The sequence below is a fragment of the Rattus rattus genome, chromosome 1 (assembly GCF_011064425.1).
Source record: "Rattus rattus isolate New Zealand chromosome 1, Rrattus_CSIRO_v1, whole genome shotgun sequence".
NCBI lineage: Eukaryota > Metazoa > Chordata > Mammalia > Rodentia > Muridae > Rattus > Rattus rattus.
Window position 1 is genome coordinate 11,267,323 of NC_046154.1, and position 18,908 is coordinate 11,286,230.

The window sequence follows — 18,908 nt, forward strand, 5'->3', positions numbered from 1 at the left end:
ATCCTAGCACTCCAGAGGCTGAAGCCCCAAGATGGCTGAGGTCAGCCTGAGCTACAGAAAACCCTGAGGTCCGTTCCAGAGGGATGCCTTGGCAGGTAAGGCATTTGGCCTTAAAGTCAAGCTGAAACCCACATAGTGGGAGAAAAGAATTGATGATTGCCAGAGGCTGTCCTCTGATTGCCATGTGTGTTTTATGATAGGAATGCACACGCACGAACACACACACACACACACACACACACACACACACATTAATAAGCTCTTCTGGAGATTTCTTCTGGAGATTTTTTTTTTTTTTTTTTTTTTTTTTTTTTGGTTTTTTTTTGGAGCCGGGGACCCGAACCCAGGGCCTTGCGCTTCCTAGGCAAGCGCTCTACCACTGAGCTAAATCCCCAACCCCTTCTGGAGATTTTTTTTTTTTTTTTTTTTTTTTTTTTGAGCTGGGGACCGACCTTCTGGAGAGTTTTTAATGAGAAGAATTTTTGTGACAGTACTGAGGATCACACTCCAGAGCTCGCGTATCCTAGACAGGTCCCCACCTCTGAGCTACACCCCCTGCCCCGGACTCTCCGCTCCTAACTCTAACTCCACCCCTCGTTCACACTTGCTGTTTGTGTGCGTGTGCTGTTGTTTTTATGGAGACATGGTCTATCTACGTAGCGCTGGCTATCCTGAACCTTGGTATGTGAACCATGCTGGCCTTGAAGCTGTAAAGGTCCTTCCTGCCTCTGCCTGCCCGACATGTCCGGTTTAGTAATGTAATATCTTTCTTTACATTTTATGTATTTATTGAGCACAGATATGTATACCTGAGTGAGTTTATGGGCACTATGCGTCTGCAGGAGCCCTCGTGGACTAGTAGAGAGTACCAGATGCCCGTGGACTAGTAGAGAGTATCAGTTGTGAGCCACCACGTGGTTGCTGGGATCTAAACTCAGGTTATCTGTAACAGTGGGTAGTGCTCTTAATCAAACCACCTCTCCAGCCACAACGAATGTCTTCTTTTTCTTTTCTTTCTTCCTTCCCTTCCTCCTCCTCTTCTTCTTCTTCTTCTTCTTCTTCTTCTTCTTCTTCTTCTTCATTGTTGTTGTTTTGAGACAGTATTTATCTGTGTAGCCCTGGCTATCCTGGAACTTGCTCTATAGACCAGGCTGGCCTCAAACTCAGAGATCTACCTGTCTCTGCCCCTTGAATGCTGAGATTAAAAGGCGTACAACACCACTGCCCAACCACAATGCCTTCTTGTTTTGGTTGCAGGCCCAGTCTTTAAGAGCGGAGCCATCTCTCCAGCCCCACAATTAATATGTTAGGGAGATGCCTATTTTATGAGATCGCTTGAAGATAAAATTTTTAAAAATCACCGATGAATTGTTGTCATACACTATTCTTGACAACATGTGTGAATTTTCACTTAAATCCACATTTGGATGTTTCTAAGAACCCAGAAAGCTAAGATACTGATAGGTATCTCTTTTATTCTTTTTTTTTTTTTTTCTTTTTTTTTGGAGCTGGGGACCGAACCCAGGGCCTTGCGCTTGCTTGGCAAGCACTCTACCACTGAGCTAAATCCCCACCCCATCTCTTTTATTCTTATATTTATTTAATTTTGGGACAAGGCTTCGTGCAGCCCAGGGTAGCCTCAAACTTGCAACACAGCAGAGGGTGGCCTTGAACTTCTGCCCCGCCTGGGGCCAGGATAACAGGTGTGTTATGACATCATACTTGGCATAAGCTAGGAAAGAACCCAGGGCTTTATGCATGTTAGGCAAGCACCCTGCAGCTGAGCTGCACCCTCAGCCCTTTAACATCCTAACTTTATCATTACAAAGGAAGGAACTGAATGATGACACGCTTGTGCCGCTCAGCCTATACTGCCATAGTGAAACCACGTTGTCACTACTGCGTGTGTACCAGGTGCACGTGTGAGCGTGAGCACCACGGCATTCGTGTGGAGGTCAGGAGGCAAGGCCGTGGGTTGGGTTCTCTCCTTCCCCCTCTCCATGGGTCTCAGTCGAACTCAGACTGTCAGGCTTGTGCAGCACGCACCTTTCTCACCCACTGAATCCCTGTCTTCATGATTATGAATGATATAAACATTTATGATTTATTTGGAAGAAAAATAACACTGTATCAAATGCCCACTTTAGAAACAAAAAAAGAGGAGCTTACTAATTAAGTGTTTAGCTCTACCAGCACTAAGTTAATAAAGGATTCTCTTTTTAATTCTACGTATTCAGGGAGCATGCACATTCCCGAGGAGGCCATAGGAGGGCTCAGATCTCTGGGAGCTGGCGTTACAGGCAGCTGTGAGTCATCACATGTGGATGCTGGGAACCAAACCTGGATCCTCTGTAAGAGCGGTCCATGGTCTTGGTCACCGAGCCGTCTCTCCAGTCCATCCATCACGCAACACATTTCTTATGAGAGATTCAATGTCATCGCAGAGACGGCAAAAGGAAAGGCATCCCACCCCTAGCAGCCATGGCTTTTAAGATTCTCTCAGAGAGGGGTTGGAGATTTAGCTCAGTGGTAGAGCGCTTGCCTAGCAAACGCAAGGCCCTGGGTTTGGTCCCCAGCTCCGAAAAAAAAGAAAAAGAAAAAAAAAAATTCTCTCAGAGAGTACTTCCTTTTCTCTGACTTTAGCACCTAATCGCAGCAGCGAGAATGTACACGCCTTTAATCCCAGCGTTTAGGGGGCAGCGGCAGGCAGTTGGAGGCCAGCCTAATAACCTACACAGTGAGTTCCAGGACAGCCAGGGTTATAGGTGAGATTCTGTCCCAAAGCCAAATGAACAAAGTTGGCACCAGGTACCTCCTACTCTGGCACAAGAAACATAGTAGGTGGTTGAAAGCCAAGGTGGCACAAAGGGTGCTGCTGGCTGGTCTGACTTCCCCGAGAGGGACATCTGCCTACAAAGGAAGGGCAGGGTTCATGTTTTTTTTTTTTTCTTTTTCTTTTTTTTTTTTTTTTATAAATTTGAATATTTCTTATATACATTTCAAGTGTTATTCCCTTTCCCGGTTTCCGGGCAAACATCCCCTTCCCTCCCCCCCAGGGTTCATGTTTTATATTGAGAATGCTGCGTCTATGACATCTTCCATCATATGGAGCCTCGCACTTAGTACTTCCTGGCACGGCAAAGAGCCACTCACTTCCTGAAGACAGCCGGAGAGCCACCATGATGCTGAGGCCAAGGGACAGGGTTTGCTCCAGGAGAATAAATGCTGACTAAATGTGAAATAGTATTCCAGTACAGTCTAAGTTTTATAAAGTAGACCTGAGGCATAATTCAGGACTCAAGAGAAGCGTGCTGTAAACCCAAGATTCTAACCAAACCACCACCTTTCTCCAAGATGAAGCAGCAAAGCGCCGATTTCCTAAGCCCATGGCCGAACCACAGACATGGCCACGGGTCACGATCTAATCCAAGAAAGTGTTTACTGTGATCTAAACTGCCTGCCCTTTGAGTATCACTGACGTTAACAAGTTCAGTGTCTAGTGGGACGTGGGTAACGCATACTGGGAAAGGATGTCAGAGCTAAACGAAATTCCAGTTTTTACATAAGTAAAATTTTCTCCTCAATATTTTAAATTAAAAATTTCTTTTGAGGGCTGGAGAGGTGGCTCAGTGGTTAAGAGCACTGTCTGCTCTTCCAGAGGTCCTGAGTTCAATTCCCAGAGACCACATGGTGACTCACAACCACCTGTAATGGGATCCGATGCCCTCTTCTGGTGTGTGTGAAGGCAGCGACAGTGTATTCACATTAAATACACACACACACACACACACACAACCACACAAACACACACACACACACACACGAAGAGCTAAGTGCTTGCCTAGTTCAGAGTAAGCGGACAACTCTGATAGCCTACTCTATGAGCTGATTGGCACTGCATGTCTGCAATCTCAGTGCTGGGCAGGATGAGGCTAGCCTGCAATGCCTACTGTGTTCTAGGATAGCCTGAGCTACTGAGTGAGACTGTCTCAAGATGGCAGAATGAACAAAATTTAGAAGCTAACTTACATTCTTAACTCCAGTGTTGAAATTGTATCTGGAACATGGCTTCATCAGAGGCTGCTGTTGGGTAATGTATCAAAAACTCAAAGTTGCTAGAAACTGGGGCAAAGGATCCATGGCTGATACACGATCCTAGAAATAACCCTTTTTCGGGATTATTTCTGTCACTCAAAAATTGGGGTGTGGGGGCCAGAACTTGGAGGGAGATATCAGTAAGTAAACAGGTGGCCTTGTACACCCGGGGACCTAAGTTCTGTCCCTAGAACCCAGGACCCACCGTGGTAGCACATGGTGGTTAATCCCAGCACTGGGAAGACAGATAGGTTGGTGCCTTCGGCTCCCCGGCTACCAGTCAAGCCTACATGTCAAGCTTTAGGCCAATGGGAGACGCTGACTCAAAGGAGCTAAGGCTTTCCTGAGGGTCCCTGGAGGTTGGATGTGATCTTTCCATGTGGCAATTTTACAGCTCTCTCTCTCTCTCTCTCTCTCTCTCTCTCTCTCTCTCTCTCTCTCCCATGTCGGGTTTTGTACATGCGTAGCAAATCCTCTGTACCCCGATTCCAAGCTGTTTCCGCCAGTTGACAGAGGTTGTAAGCAACTAAATTCTTACAAACGACAAAGGATTAGGATGCTTCCCGCTGACAGATGGGACGGTTCCCTCAAACCTTTCTGTTTTATATAAACTATTCATTAGCAGTAAAGGCCTAGAGACTCATTTCTTCTTGGTTATACCCATGGTACAGCCCAGCAGCCAGTGGTCCTGGTGTGCTGACGGACCGTGGACATGAACCCCACAACTGGCACAGCACCCTATGGGCTCCAGCCTTCAGCTGCTCCTGGTCCCACGCAGCTTGTCTAGACTGTTGGCCAGAACCTGGCTGTACTTCCCGCTCTTCACACCCTTCTGTCTGTCCAAGAGTCAGTCTGGGACCTTGTAGTGTCGTGGATTCTGCATGAGGGTGATCACACGATCTACCTCATTATCTCGCTATCCGTGAGTTCTCCAGCCCTCCTGGTGAGGTCAATGTCTGCCTTCCTCAACACCACATGAGCTTTTCTGCCTCTCGCCCTCAGCAGCAGTGCTGGCCAAGGCTGTTTTCCGCCGCACATTGATGTTGGTGTTGAGTACTTGTGAAATGTGCTGGATTTTTTCCGAGATCACTAGAGGCATGAGGGCACAAGCAGCAGCGTGCAGACCTCCTCTGGAAGTCAGCTGTTAACCTTTCAACTGCTGTGTGGAAAGACTGACCCTTGCCCTCAGGGACCTGTCAGCAACATGGCCTCTACATTTTGAGGTCAATTCTTTATTAAACACTTAAATAATTTATTTTTATTTTATGCACATTGGTGTTTTGTCTGCATGCATGTCTGTGTGAGGTTGTCAATTACTGGAGTTACAGATGGTTGTGAGCCACCATGTGGTTGTTGGGAATTGAACCCAGGTCCTCTGGAAGACCAGTCATTGCTCTTAACCACTGCACCATCTTTTTCAGTCCCAGGGTCAATTTATTTATTTATTTTTTTTCTTTTTCTTTTTTTCGGAGCTGGGGACCGAATCCAGGGCCTTACGGTTGCTAGGCAAGTGCTCTACCACTGAGCTAAATCCCCCCCCCCCAGGGTCAATTTAAATAGTGTGAAAGACTTCAAAATGGAGGTAAGGTGTGAAAGGGACATATACTGGGGGATTATCTACCAGGGTCATACTTTGCTTTTAGAAACGTGATGAGATGTGGAACACATTCCTCCAGTTTCTAGCATCTTTTTTAACTTCCAGGGCCAGGCAGAATGGAAGCAATTATGTGTTGCAATTTGTTTCTGGGAGTCGGTGGGAATGCTGACAGTTTTAATTTACACACTAATGTTGGAAAAACATTTTGAGAGGCAAAGTAATAGAAAGGTCTTTGTAACAGAGAGACTATGGAGAAAAATAGACCACACTGAACAGCAGACAGGAAGTGGCTGCCCACTGCGGGTGACGGCCAGGCTCAGTTCCTCAGAAATAACCCCCACCGTCCATCACCACTGCAGTAAGACACCATGCAATGGACTCACAGCCTTTTATTCCGTGGCTCTGCTGTTAGAGAACGGCCTAACATCACAGTTTACGAGCTGTTGGCCCCAAAGTCTTGGTTTCTCCTGAAAACCCTCCTGCCTAGAATACCTGTTGCCATTTGCAAGATCAAACAAATCTCTGAAACACAAAGTCTAGGTTAATAGATTTAGCTAACAGCCCATTTAGACACTCTCATTGGAACTTTTTTTTGTTTTGTTTTGTTTTGAGACATGGTCTTGGTACGTAGCCCTGGCTGGCCTGGTATTTACTGTGGAGCAGTCTAGCCTGGAACTCATGAGACCTACCTGCCTCTGCTTCTCTGCCCCCCCCCCCGACCATACACACATCTGGTAGCCCACAAGTGATGAAATTCCAGTTCTGGAGGATTCAACACTCTGCTAGTGCCCTGGGCACCTACCCATGGCATACACATATAAACTGAGTAATTCGATCCATGTGCCACCACACCTGGCCTGAAATGCAGAAATTTTCACCAAAATATCTTGGCACAGGAATATTACAAGGTTCTCTTCTGTATGTGACAGACCTTCAAGTTCCAGAAAGGATGAAGATGTGAACAGGAGACACGGTTTACTGGCATTTAATAACTGCCCTTGTAGGGCCTTACGGTGATCACGGCATTGGGGAAGCAGATATCACTCAGGCTAATGAGCACTGGAATGGTGCACTGGCACCACAGCTAACTGCTGCTGAGGGAGGAAATGCAAAGTAACTGCAAAGCAGGTCTTCTACCTCTGCTGAAGACAGTGAGGCTCCATGAGCTGCCGTAACTGAGGTGCCCAGAGTGTCAGACTCTTAACAGGGGGCAACTTTCCGTAGAGCAGAAAGCTGTAACAGTAAGTTCCTCCCATGTTCATCTCGTGGTTCTATTTTCTCTTTGTTTGGCTGGTGTCAACCTCGTCTCTGCCTCCCAGCACTGGGGTCACAGGTGTATGATACCATACCCAGCCTCCTGGTGCTGGTCTTTAAGGATGGTTAAGGCTCCCCAACATTAAGGGTTTCAGACTGACATGAGTCTTCTTCAGATGAAAAATACCTCTAGATTCCTCAGTTTACTGGGGGAGCACTAGGCAAAGGACAATCTCGCTATATATTAAAACTCAACATAACGATTCGGTAACTAGGTATTAACGCAAAGGAACCTGAAAATAGGAACTCAACATGTACTTGTGCAGAAATGTTCTTAATGGCACTGTTCACAAAATCTGAAAACAACCCAGATGTTCATCAGACACACGGCTAAATATAGTATTCATACAGGGTAGTATTAGTCAGGCACAAAAATGAAGTTTCAAAGTGTGTTACAATGTGAGTTAGCCCTAAAAATACTGCATGAAAAAGCCCGATACATAACCAGGAACACAGGGTATAATCACATGGAAAGTTCATATGCACTGTCCAGCTGTAGAGACGAGAGAGCAGCTCAGAGGCTGGAGGCTGGAGGCTGGAGGAAGGCATCTCGCTCGGAGTGACTGGAATAGACACAGGCTCTCCTGCATGAACGATGGGCATGATTGGTGCTCGGGTGGGAGCTGCACAGCATCACTGAATCTACACTGTGGAACTGGGACTTCTGGGTAATACGAACTTCTCTCTATGGAATGGCGGTGGCACACAGAGCACCGCGGGTTACAGGGTGATCAGCTCTCTGGGTGATCTACACTGAATAGAGACAGCCCACTGGTAAGGCCCAGCAGTGCTCATCTGAGCACTAGCTTCTTGGGAGGAGGAGTGGCTAGAAGAGTCTGAGCCTATGACTCCAGCATGGGGACTCCTGCTCACTGTTTCTTTTATTTATTGTGTAAGTGTGAATATATGCGTGTGTACATATGTACACATATGGGCCATGGAACATCTGTGGAGGTCAGAAGATACCTTGTAAAAGTCAATTCTCTTCCTTCATCAGGTGGATCTGGGGATTAAACTCAGGGCATCAGGAATGGCAGCAAGCACCTTTACTCACTGGGCCGTCTTGTTGGCTCATAGACCCACACCTCTCAAAGAGTCCAAAAGACATTACAGTTCCAAATAAGGCATTTACATAGCTGAGGTCCCCTAATTTGTCCAGTTGGCAAAGCACCTAGTAGAACTTTAGTTTATAAGAAGCAGTAAAAATGTTTTTAATTTGTATAAAGTGCAAAAAAAAATAATAATAATAATGAGAAATACACAAAGGACTACAATGCAGGCAAGGCCTGGAAGGTTTGTGTGAGGGCGAGGCTCGAGGCTGCCCATGCAGAGCTATGGCTCCCAGGGAGAAACCTACTTTCCTCATGACTCTGTGTTTCTCCCCAAACTGCACAGTTGATAGTAACTTGCTGTTACCACCCTCAGAGCTGGCAGGAGGTCACACACAGAGGGCTTCGGGCTGCCATTTCCCCACTGACAAGGCAGGGGGTTAAGTTACTTCAGGAGGCTCTCAACAGGGCTCCCATTGTTGCTCCTTAGGAACCCAGAGATACAATGGGGCCCATTCATGCTGCCCACCACCAGGCTGGAAGAGGCCTCAGTGCCCATTCAACTGAGTTAGGTAGGACACTGAGTGTTCAAAGACGCCAACTTGCACAAATACAAGTTAATTATTATATTAAAAAAAACCCTCAGAAACAGTACAGAAGAAAGAAATAAAACTTGGATTCAGGACACCTGAGCCCCAGCCTCAGCCCTGCGTCTGGAGGGACTTTGGGCAGATCAGATACTCTACGTCTTGGTTTTCCTTGTGTAAAAACAGAAAGCTTTGTAAGGTTCTCCAGATGCAGGGCGGCCAGTGACACCACTGTGCTGTTCATCGCAAGGCATGCAGACAAAGGCGGGACAGCCACTAGCTCGCAGCTCTCACCCTATCAGCACTAAGAACAAGACATCTTAACAGAACAAACCGCAGTGAACAACGTCCCTCTGTCCCAACAAGTCTGGGGTCATGTAAGAAGGGAGAGGCACGGAGAGGGACGAGGACCCAAGCAGAAGCCACACTGCGTCTCCAGGTCACCTGCTCCTGGCTGTTGCTGCCTGTTGAGAGTCTCTCCTCTTTGCGCTGCCTTTGAGTCCTCAGGATGGAAGCACCAAGTGCAGGACGGACGGGGCTGCCAGGGCCAAACCCACCACGCTGTCATTTCTTGGCTTTTCCAACCTCGAACCCTGCCAGAGCAAGGACCTTGTCTCCAGAGCCTACGGGAAAGACACAAAATAAAAAGGTTACTTCAGATGCACTTCCAGCCCAGGTAGGAAGAGAGCGGAAACAGATGTATTAGCCCTACAGCGTCCCTGATGGCCGCCTCTCCCTCCCGCACAGTGCAGCTAGGAGAATGGCTCACTGGTGAGGAATCTTAACTCAGCTCCAGGTGTGAAAAGCATATGCAAATCTTAACGTAGGTCTACAGTTACCGCTGCTGGAAGGCATTCTAAAGCCATCTGTGAAGCTACAAGAGCTAAAGAGAGCTCAGCAGTGAGGAGCTCCTGCGGAGGACCCACTCCTGGTTCCCACAGGACAAATCAGTTCTGTAACTCTAGGGGCAGGGGACCCAATGCCCTCTAGGACTCCTAGGGCACCAAATACAAGTAACCAAAACAGTCATACATGAAAAATTTAAAATAAATAATCCTTACTATAAAAAAAAAAGCTGGGGGCTGGGGATTTAGCTCAGTGGTGAGCGCTTGCCTAGGAAGCGCAAGGCCCTGGGTTCGGTCCCAGCTCCGAAAAAAGAACCAAAAAAAAAAAAAAAAAAAAGCTGGGACTGTTGGTGTGTACCTACGGGGTCTGTTACTTGGGGGCTAATTGAAGATAGGTGATTTTAAACTTCCTCCCTGTGTATGGGTGTCTTGTCTGTATGTAAGAATGAGTCCTATGTGTGTGCCTGGCACCCACGGGCCTAAAGGAGGGCATCGGGTCCCCTGGAACTGGAGCTCCAGATAGTAGTGAGCTAGAACAGGGTGCTGGGAATTTAACCCATGCCCTCTGGAGGGGCAGTTTGTCCGTGCTGTCAGCTGATGAGCCATCTCTCCAGTCCTATGGCATGGACTATTTTGGAAATTCATCTGTCTGTCTTTATTTTTATTTTAGAATATGGAGCTTGGTGTGTGGTACATGGTCATGATTCCAGCACTTGGGAGGTCAAGGCAGAAAGATGCTGAGTTCAATGCCAGACGAGGCTCCTATGTGACCAGGGAGACGTGTGGGAGCCAGAAGGGCAGCTCAGAGACTAAGCGTGGTTAGTGCTCATTCACGGACTGAATTAGGACCCATGAGACCCCACATTACAGGTTCAGAAACAGCTCCAACTTTAGGTTCAGGGATCTAAGGCTCCATTCTGTGGTGTCTGCATACGTGTGTATATATACACCCACTTCACACGTATAAATAAAAAGTGAGGGGTTGGGGATTTAGCTCAGGGGTTGGGGATTTAGCTCAGTGGTAGGCGCTTGCCTAGGAAGCGCAAGGCCCTGGGTTCGGTCCCAGCTCCGAAAAAAAAGAACCAAAAAAAAAAAAAAAAAAAAAAAAAAAAAAGTGAATATTTTTTAGAAGCATGAAATAAAACCAATAAAGCGGATTTATGGAGAAAATAGTTGGCTGGAGAGATGGCTCAGTGGTTAAGAGTGCTGGCTGCTCTTCCAGAGGACTCACGTACAGTTCCCAACACCCACGTGGGGAGCCCACAACCTCATGTAAGTCAAATTTCAGGAGATCCAATGCTTCCTCTGGCCTCTTTGGGTACCTGCACTAACGCACAAACACCACCCCCAGAGACACACATAATGCAAATTAAAAACAAAAAATCACACTTCACTCTAAAGAAAAGGTCACTGCTGTCTATGCATGTTCTCTGTCATAGAAGCCCAGCTTTCAGAAATACACACGAGGTCCTGGGCTCCATCACCGACATCACTAAAAAAAAGTACTTTCACCTTAGAGACCCTTTTACAATTGAGAGTTCTTTCATTTTTCCCCTCAATAAACCTATGTTTACTCAGAAAAAAGAGAGAGAGAGAGAGAGAGAAGAGAAGGAGTAGCCTGGCGGTGGTGGTGCACACCTTTGATCCCAGCACTCAGGAGACAGGGACAGAAGAGAGGGCCAGCATGGTCTACAGAGGGAATTCCACCAGAGCCAAGGCTATACAGAGAGACCTTGTCTCAAAAAATAGATGAATAAAATAAAATAATAAAAAAGAAAGGAAAAAGGATAAAAGGGAAAGAAGAGGAGGAGTAACTTCAAGGAAGAGAGGACAGAGAGGAGAGGGCCAGCAGGGAGGGAGGGAGGGAGGAACATGAGGGCGCTCACTTACCGAGCTCTGTGGAGACTTTTTCAAACTGGCTGAGCACTGCACCTGCGTTGGCTGACAGGAAGGCCTCATCATCATCTGTCAGCTGCACAGATGAGACAAGTAGAGTGAGTAGGGGCAAGTGTGAGAGCCAACATGTGCAAACATGTGCAAACGTGTGTGTCCTAGGAGCCACAGTGAGGACGGCTCAGGGCTGGGGAGATGGCTCAGTAGTTAAAAGCACTGACTGCTTTCCAGGAGCCAGCTTCAGTTTCAGCACCACATGCTGGCTCCCAATCATCACAACTCCAGCTTACACACACACACACACACACGCAAAGCATTCACACACATCAAATAAAGAAATCTACAGACATTTTTTTAAAATGCCTTAGGTCTACAGAGCACATCACAAGCAGTAAGTTCTGTGTCAAGTACAGTTCTACACAGCACACTGAAGCACACGCCACTACCTTCTCCCCGAGCTTCCTGAGAGCTGTCAGTATCTCCACCTTCTGCTGGGTATGCAGGTCTCTTTCCAGCTTCCCCACCATCAGATCTCGGTCCATCTAGAGGGATGAATGCAAGGCATGTGCACGTGAGCAGCCATTCTGTGCAGAAAAGCCACCTTTTCAGACCTACCTCTTAATCCACAACTACTGGGTTAACATAAACTCTACAGAACTGATCAGAATGACCGGGCAGTGGCAGTGCTGTCAGGCGAGTGCTTGGCTTTATTTACCTGCTTGTTTGTTTATCTATTGGTTTTTCAGGACGCCATTTCTCTGTGTAGCGCTGGCTGTCCTGGAACTCACTATATAGATCAGGTTGGCTTCAAACTTAGATCTGCCTGCCTCTGCCTCCAGAATTCTGCAATTAAAGGTGTGTGCATCACTACCTGGCCAAGTTTCTGAAATTTTAAAAAATTACCTTCATTTACCTACATGTGTGCATGTACATGCCTGTGAAGTCAGGGACAACTCCTGGGAGTAGTTTCTCTCCTACCATGTGGGTCTAGAGATGGAAATCAAGCTCAGGTCAGGCCATCAAGCTTGGTGACAAGTGTCTGTACACACTAAGACGTCTCGCTGACCCACAACAGTTTTTACAGTCCACTTTTGTTTTTCAGAACAAAGTCTCAATCTGTACCTCAGGCTGACTTCAGAATGTGTTGGTGACCCTCCTGCCTCAGCCTCCTGAGTGCTAACATTACGACATGAGTCACCACATCAGACTAGTTTTAAAGCATTTTAAAATTATTACTAGCATTGTTTTGTTTGTGTGCGTGCGTGCCTGTGTATCTGTAGAATGTGTGTTTTCCACAGTGCACACATGGAACCCAGAGGAAAACTTTGTGGCGTCTGCTCCCTCCTTCCACCTCTACATGGGTCCCAGGGCCCATCACGCACTGACCGTCTTGCTGACTCCTAAATCCGAGCCTGAAATGGAGACGCTGTTTAGCTGTAAACTCCACAAGGCCACGGCTCCCACTGGAAAGAAGCTGCCTTCTACAATTTTTACTCTCCTAGGACGGTCGTCTTCATCACTTTTTCTTTTTACAATCTCTGTGTGTGTGTGGTGGGGTATGTGTGTGTGTGTGCACACGCGAAGAAGTCAGGAGACAACTTCACAGAACGGCTCTCACTTGCACACTTCGGTGGGCTGAGGGACTGAGCTCCAGTTTTCAGGTTACATGGCAGGCGCCTGCACCCACTGAGCCCCTCAGCACCGGAGGTTTGTTTTTCTTTAAGGTTTATCTGTTTTGTTTTTTCTTTAAAAGATTTGTTTATTTATTTTATGAATACACTGTAGCTGTCTTCACACACACCAGAAGAGGGCATCGGATCTCTTCACAGATGCTTGTGAGCCACCATGTGGTTGCTGGACTTGAATTCAGGACCTCTGGAAGAGCAGTCAGTGCTCTTAACTGCTGAGCCATCTCTCCAGCCCAAATGAATTCTGAGTCTGAGTATTTTGTCTGCTTGTCTGTATGAGCACCCTTGCCTCCTGCCTCCACTTCCCAATATTAAAACATGTACTACTATATCTGGTCAAGAAATGAGTTTTTAAAACTAACCTGGAGTTTCTCGGTTTGAATGGGGTATCAGGCTCCTGGGGGCTTCGCTCAGTCCTTGTTGGCAGAAGCCCCAGTCAGGTACTAACACTGTGGACATCCCACCCCCTTTGTTTGTTTTCTTTGTGACACTGCTTCCCTCTGCAGCTTGAACTCAAAGCAATCCTCCTGTCTTGGCCTCTGAGTGTTGGGATCACAGGTGTGAGCCACCTTGCTCTAAAAAAATCTTAAAATGTATTTAATGTTTACTCGGCTGGAGATTTAACCCAGTGTCTTGTTCAGGCTGGGCATCCATGTTTACAGGGCATGTGTGGAGCTCAGAGGACAAGGACGGTTGGCAGGCATCAGTTCTCCCGCTGGCATGTGGGCTCAGGCTTGGAGGCCTTTACCCAAGGCGCCACCTCACTGGCCTACTTATTTCCTCCAGACAGGGTCTCTTATGCTGTCCAGGCTGGCCTCGAATGATCCTCCTTCCTCTGCCTCCCAAGGACCTGGGACCGAAGCCAGCTGTGTCACCTAACCCACACGACAGCCACAAGTAGAAACTCATAATCACCTTCCAACAGGTAAGAGACCAAGGTACAACGCTGAGTGAAACGCCCTGCCAAAGGTCACACCCACCCAGAAACAACCTGCCTGCCAAGGTCACACCCACCCACTAAGTACAGCAGGGACTCAAGCCCAGCCAGTCTCCTCTAAACCTGTGCTCTTTCCCGTGTGTGCTCTGTGTGCATGTGCACACGTGTAAGCCCAGTGGTCATGTCAGGCGTCTTCCTCAATTCTGTTCCCTTTTTTTGGAGACAGGGTCTCTCACTGACAAGAGCTCCAGTCATCCTCTGGTCTCTACGTCCCAGTGCTAAGACCTCGGAGGTATCCTGCCTTGCCAGGCACTTGGCCAGTTGAGCCATCCCTCCATTCCCTAACACATATCCTTACTTCTTTCTCTTAACTTAACTACCTGTAGACGGAAATTACCTGGCAGGCCATAACTATATTCAAATCCATAACAAGACTTCTGGAACTAACAGGTGTATAGAGATGTTTGATAGGAAACCAAAAAAGAGAGAGAGGGAGGGAGGGAGGGAGGGAGGGAGGGAGGAGGGAGGGGAGGGAGGGAGGGAGGGAAAGGGAGAGAGAGAGAGAGAGAGAGAGAGAGAGAGAGGAAGAAGAAAAAGAAAAAAGAAAAACAGAGGGCAGTGAGTTTAATCCAAGCACTCAGGAGATAGAGGCAGGTGGATCTCTGTGAGTTCAAAACCACACTGAGAAACCCTGTCTCAAAAACAAAACCAGAACAACAAAAAGCTGTTTGACAGGCAGGAGACTCGGCTCAGTGGTTAAGAACTGTGTACTGCTCTTTCAGGGAACCCAAGTAAAATTCCCAGAACCCACACTGGGCAGCTAAGAACCATCTCCAGGTCCAGCTCCAGGGCATCTGATACCTTTGGCCTCTGAGGGCACCTGCACACATGTGTGCACATGTACTTAAGCACACATGCACACACATCATTTAAAATAATACAAACAGGGTTGGGGATTTAGCTCAGTGGTAGAGTGCTTGCCTAGCAAACACAAGGCCCTGGGTTCGGTCCCCAGCTCCTAAAAAAAGAAAAAGAAAAAAAAAATACAAACAAATCTGAAAAAGAAAGGAAGATGCTGGCAGTGTACACACAAAAGCAGCTGATGCTGATCCCAGCAAGATCTCAAGTTATGGCCCCAGATGGTAAGGGCAAAATATTAAAGATGGAGGCCAAGTAGAAGTGGTTGGAGGTGATTCAAATACCCACCCAGTGGTTAAACATTCCTTTATAATTAATTATAACTGTCCCAGGTAGCAACTGTTGACAATCGAGTGTGGCTCTAACACCAAGTGACCAGACTCTAAAGCACGGGCTAGTACAAGAAGTGAATCCATGGCTTGAAGAAACACACAGAGCCACTGGAGCCTCGTGAAGAACTTACCTCAGCCAGCCTTGTCCGAAGTTGACCTGGCTGCTTCTTCGCAAACAATCTGATGACTTCAGGAGTTTTAAAGGCCTGGCTGATAGCTGCCTGAATGGCCTAGAAACAAAGGAATGCAAAAACTAACCAAATACCCCACACAATTAGATCTGCAACAATTCACTGATGACTCTCATGTAACAGGCTTGCTGATCGACGTCGGTTTCATTCGCCATTGCTGAGCACGTTACTGGGGCTGAGCAGACATAAGATCAGGACGCTATCTAGTAAGAAGCTGACTAGCAAACACTCCACTCCTTTTTCTTTCTTTCATTTAACTTTTTGTTTTGAGGTGCTGGGGATAGAATCTAGGGTCTTGTACATGCTAGGCAAGTACACTTCCACAGAGCTTCATCCTCAGCCTTCAAAGTAGTCTACCTGAAATATACCCACAAAACAAAAAACAAAAACACACTCACACAACCCACACAGGCTCGTAATACACTCATGCACACATGCACACACACAGAATAGAATTCCTCTTACCAGTTGCATCCCACTGAGTTCATCTACCAAAGTCATATTTCCTGACATAATCTTCTTCAGTGAATCGTTGAACTCACTCAACTGCTCCAAAGTTTCCTTTTTAGTTTCTTCATATTCATCCCCATCGAGCTCCTCCCTAAATCATAGCTCACATCAGAATGCAGAAATACCCAGAAGTTTCTAAGCATGAAAATCTTAGTAGTTGTTCTAGAGCAAGGCTGGAGGGAAACACAATGACTAGTGGTACACAAATCCACACTTCTGGCATTTCTGCTGCCTTTCAGTGAGGTGAAACTCAGGATGAGAACACATTATCTCCCCTCGCCCTGAAACAACTTTTACCGATATGAGTCATACTTCAAGCACACAGTAACTTCTCTTACGCATCAATGGTAAAACCTAGGGCAAAACAGTACACAGAGCCAAATCTCAACTTGTCTATTCAGCTTCAGAGAACCACTGTACAGTGTTACTAAGATATTTATAGAGAGAAAACAAAATAAAGTGCCTGGCATCTACTTAGAGCTCAACAGCTGCCGTCAGCATCAGACTCTTCGATGGTAGGAAGCACCTTGTACCCTGCAAGCAAAAGCAGCACATCTGCCATCTGAGTAGAAGGTTATTTTTTTTTTCTTTTTTCTTTTTTTCAGAGCTGGGGACCGAACCCAGGGCCTTGCGTAGAAGGTTATTTTAATAAGCAAACTGCTTATTAAATCTTTACCTCAAGTAACAACAGCTCTGCTAAGTGAAGCACTTACCCGGGACAGGCACTGTTTTCTCTCCTTCATTTTGACATTTATAACATCCTTGCAAGGATACTAAAAGCTATAATCATTAGTTGGCTTGTTTTCTTCTGCTTTATTGAAACGGTCTCATATAGCCAGGCTAATTCACCGTGTAGTCAGGTAGGACCTTGAGCTCCTGACCCTCAAGTACCCACCTCCCATGTGCTGGGATTACAGAAGTGCAGCACCTCCCTTTCCTTCCCTCTTCTCTGATGCTGGGGATTGGGTTCTAGCATGTTAGGTACCCGCTCATCCACAAAGCCAAGCCTCGCCCCCCACCCCCCAGCCCAATCATACTATTGTTAGCAATTAGCAGGGAGTTCATGCTAGGCAAAGCCGTTTAAAATACTAAAGACAAAGTAAGCGTTGTTATTTCCAGGACTTAAGTATTTTAAGTCTTCTACATCTGAGGCTTTATGACTACAAAGCTTGATAAGTTTGCTTCTACAGACAGACAAAGTGCTATGAAATACAACAGAGGAGACCAAAGTCACACGCCAGCTTGCGTCCACAGAGCCTGACATCGCTTCTTACAAGCAGGTGTTTACAGAGTAAGAACATATAGTTATAACTTACCTGCATTCCTCCAGATCTTGTAGCTGCTGCATCAGTCTATCTAACTGCTCTTCTAAATTCTGCTTTAGTTTGCTTGTCTCTGTCTTTCCTCTGGAAGCCATTTTAATCACTGTAAGAACAGTAAGCCCACATGAGTACATTGTATTTGGTTACATGAGTACATTTGGGAAGAGCCAACATATCGGTGCAATTCAAAGTTAAGAAAATCTAAAATGCTGGGTGTTGGTGGTGCATGCCTTTAATCCCGGCATTCAGGAGGCAGAGACAGTCGAATCTCTGAGTTCAATACCAGTGTGGTCTATAAAGGAGTTCTAGAGCACCCAGGGCAGAGAAATCCTGTCTTGAAAAACTAAAAAAGTAAAAACTAAATTATAAAAATATAAAATGAAAATAATATAATACATCTAGAATTTCTACCATTACAGGTATGTGCCAACATGCCCAGACTTTTTTTTTTTCCAGAACAGGGGATTGAATCCAGAACCTCATTCCTAAGCAAGCACTCTACCATTAAGATAAATCCCCTGCACAGGGAGTTATTACTGTTTAACAGAAAATCTACCTATCTCTTCTTGCGGGGAAAGGGAAGGACCAGAATACTACATAAGCACTATTACCAGGACACACTCCCAAGCCGCAAAGTCTCAAAAAGCAAAGTTATTCTGAATAAATTAAGGAAATATGGAGACTTGTTAACAAAAACAAGACAAACCCTTTAACCACACACTACAGATTTAGGCCAGAAAGATTTAACTCACTGGCACCACCTAGTACTGAACAGAAGTGATGCATTTCCTTTGAGACTGCTGAAAAGGGCCAGTACTGTCATCTGGAGTGGTAAATATTTATTCACGCTCACCGGGCTTCTAGTATTTTGTACTGTGCACGGAGCTGATGGGTCTCAAATTGTACAAATCGCCAACTGTTGGAGCTTTGGGTGTCATCAATTTGAGGAAAGCGAAGCTGTTATAGAGTTTACAGGAGGCTCAAACTTCAAACCTCCTAGGGGTGGAGTTGGCTAGAACAAGATAAACTGTTACCGTTTTATTTGCTATGTCTGAACTTGGCCTACTGAGTCCAGAAAACTTCCCTTTAAGCAGACTGTAATTAAAATACATTCTCCATTCCTAGGAAGGTGCAGGAGAGGCCACAGAATCGCTGGACTGTGCCTCCTGTAGCTTTTGCTGAGGTTTCGTCTGGGTGAGGCCAAAGCACACTGCACTCAGGGCACGGCTTGAGGAAAACTGTCACAGAAGCACGAACAGGCAAGGGCAGAAAGCACACCTTCTCGGGGACGGAAGGGAGCAGCGCTCGGCCCAGGACCACCGGAACAAAAATAAGAAACTGCCACGCTCGGGCGCCAGTCTCCTCCTCGCGGACGAACTCCAAGCTCCGGTCTGCAGGTCCCGCCAAGGCCGGGCTCCAGCAGGCCCAGTGGTCACCTGAGGTGGCGGGGAGTCCTACGCCTGCGAAACGCTTCTCGGTCCTCCCTGATGAGAAACAGGACAACCTCCTTCTGCTATGGCGTCCCCGCCGGCCGCCCGCTAACAGATCCCAGAATTTGGAACCAGGAGCCCCGCCTACCTGACGCCCTGGCCGGGCGGACCACATGGAGCGAGCACTTCCGCTGGACTCG

At 46.7% G+C, this 18,908-nt stretch overlaps 1 protein-coding gene across 3 annotated transcripts; it reads right to left on the reverse strand.

Annotated features, from left to right (window-relative positions):
• Positions 1–6,065: 6,065 nt before the first annotated feature.
• On the reverse strand, positions 6,066–18,895 carry Lzic (leucine zipper and CTNNBIP1 domain containing). Of its 3 annotated transcripts, none has more exons than XM_032894447.1 (7): positions 18,557–18,895; positions 17,273–17,381; positions 15,912–16,047; positions 15,387–15,485; positions 11,827–11,922; positions 11,378–11,459; positions 6,066–9,265 (listed from the first exon to the last, which is right to left on the reverse strand). In XM_032894447.1, the coding sequence occupies exons 2-7, from the start codon at positions 17,371–17,373 to the stop codon at positions 9,207–9,209; spliced, it is 573 nt and encodes a 190-aa protein (XP_032750338.1). In that variant the 5' UTR covers positions 17,374–17,381; positions 18,557–18,895; the 3' UTR covers positions 6,066–9,206. The 3 variants fall into 3 exon arrangements, with proteins under 3 accessions (XP_032750338.1, XP_032750319.1, XP_032750329.1); XM_032894428.1 differs by lacking the exon at positions 18,557–18,895 and adding an exon at positions 18,132–18,550; XM_032894438.1 differs by lacking the exon at positions 6,066–9,265 and having other exon boundaries at positions 11,370–11,459; positions 18,557–18,894.
• Positions 18,896–18,908: the final 13 nt, after the last annotated feature.

Coding starts and splice junctions, on each gene's coding strand:
- Lzic (XM_032894447.1), bottom strand. CDS start 17,373: ATGGCTTCCAGAGGAAAGACAGAGACAAGCAAACTAAAGCAGAATTTA. Junction 15,486..15,911: donor AACTCAGTGGGATGCAACTG/GTAAGAGGAATT, acceptor CTTTGTTTCTAG/GCCATTCAGGCAGCTATCAG. Junction 11,460..11,826: donor TCAGGAAGCTCGGGGAGAAG/GTAGTGGCGTGT, acceptor TCATCTGTGCAG/CTGACAGATGATGATGAGGC.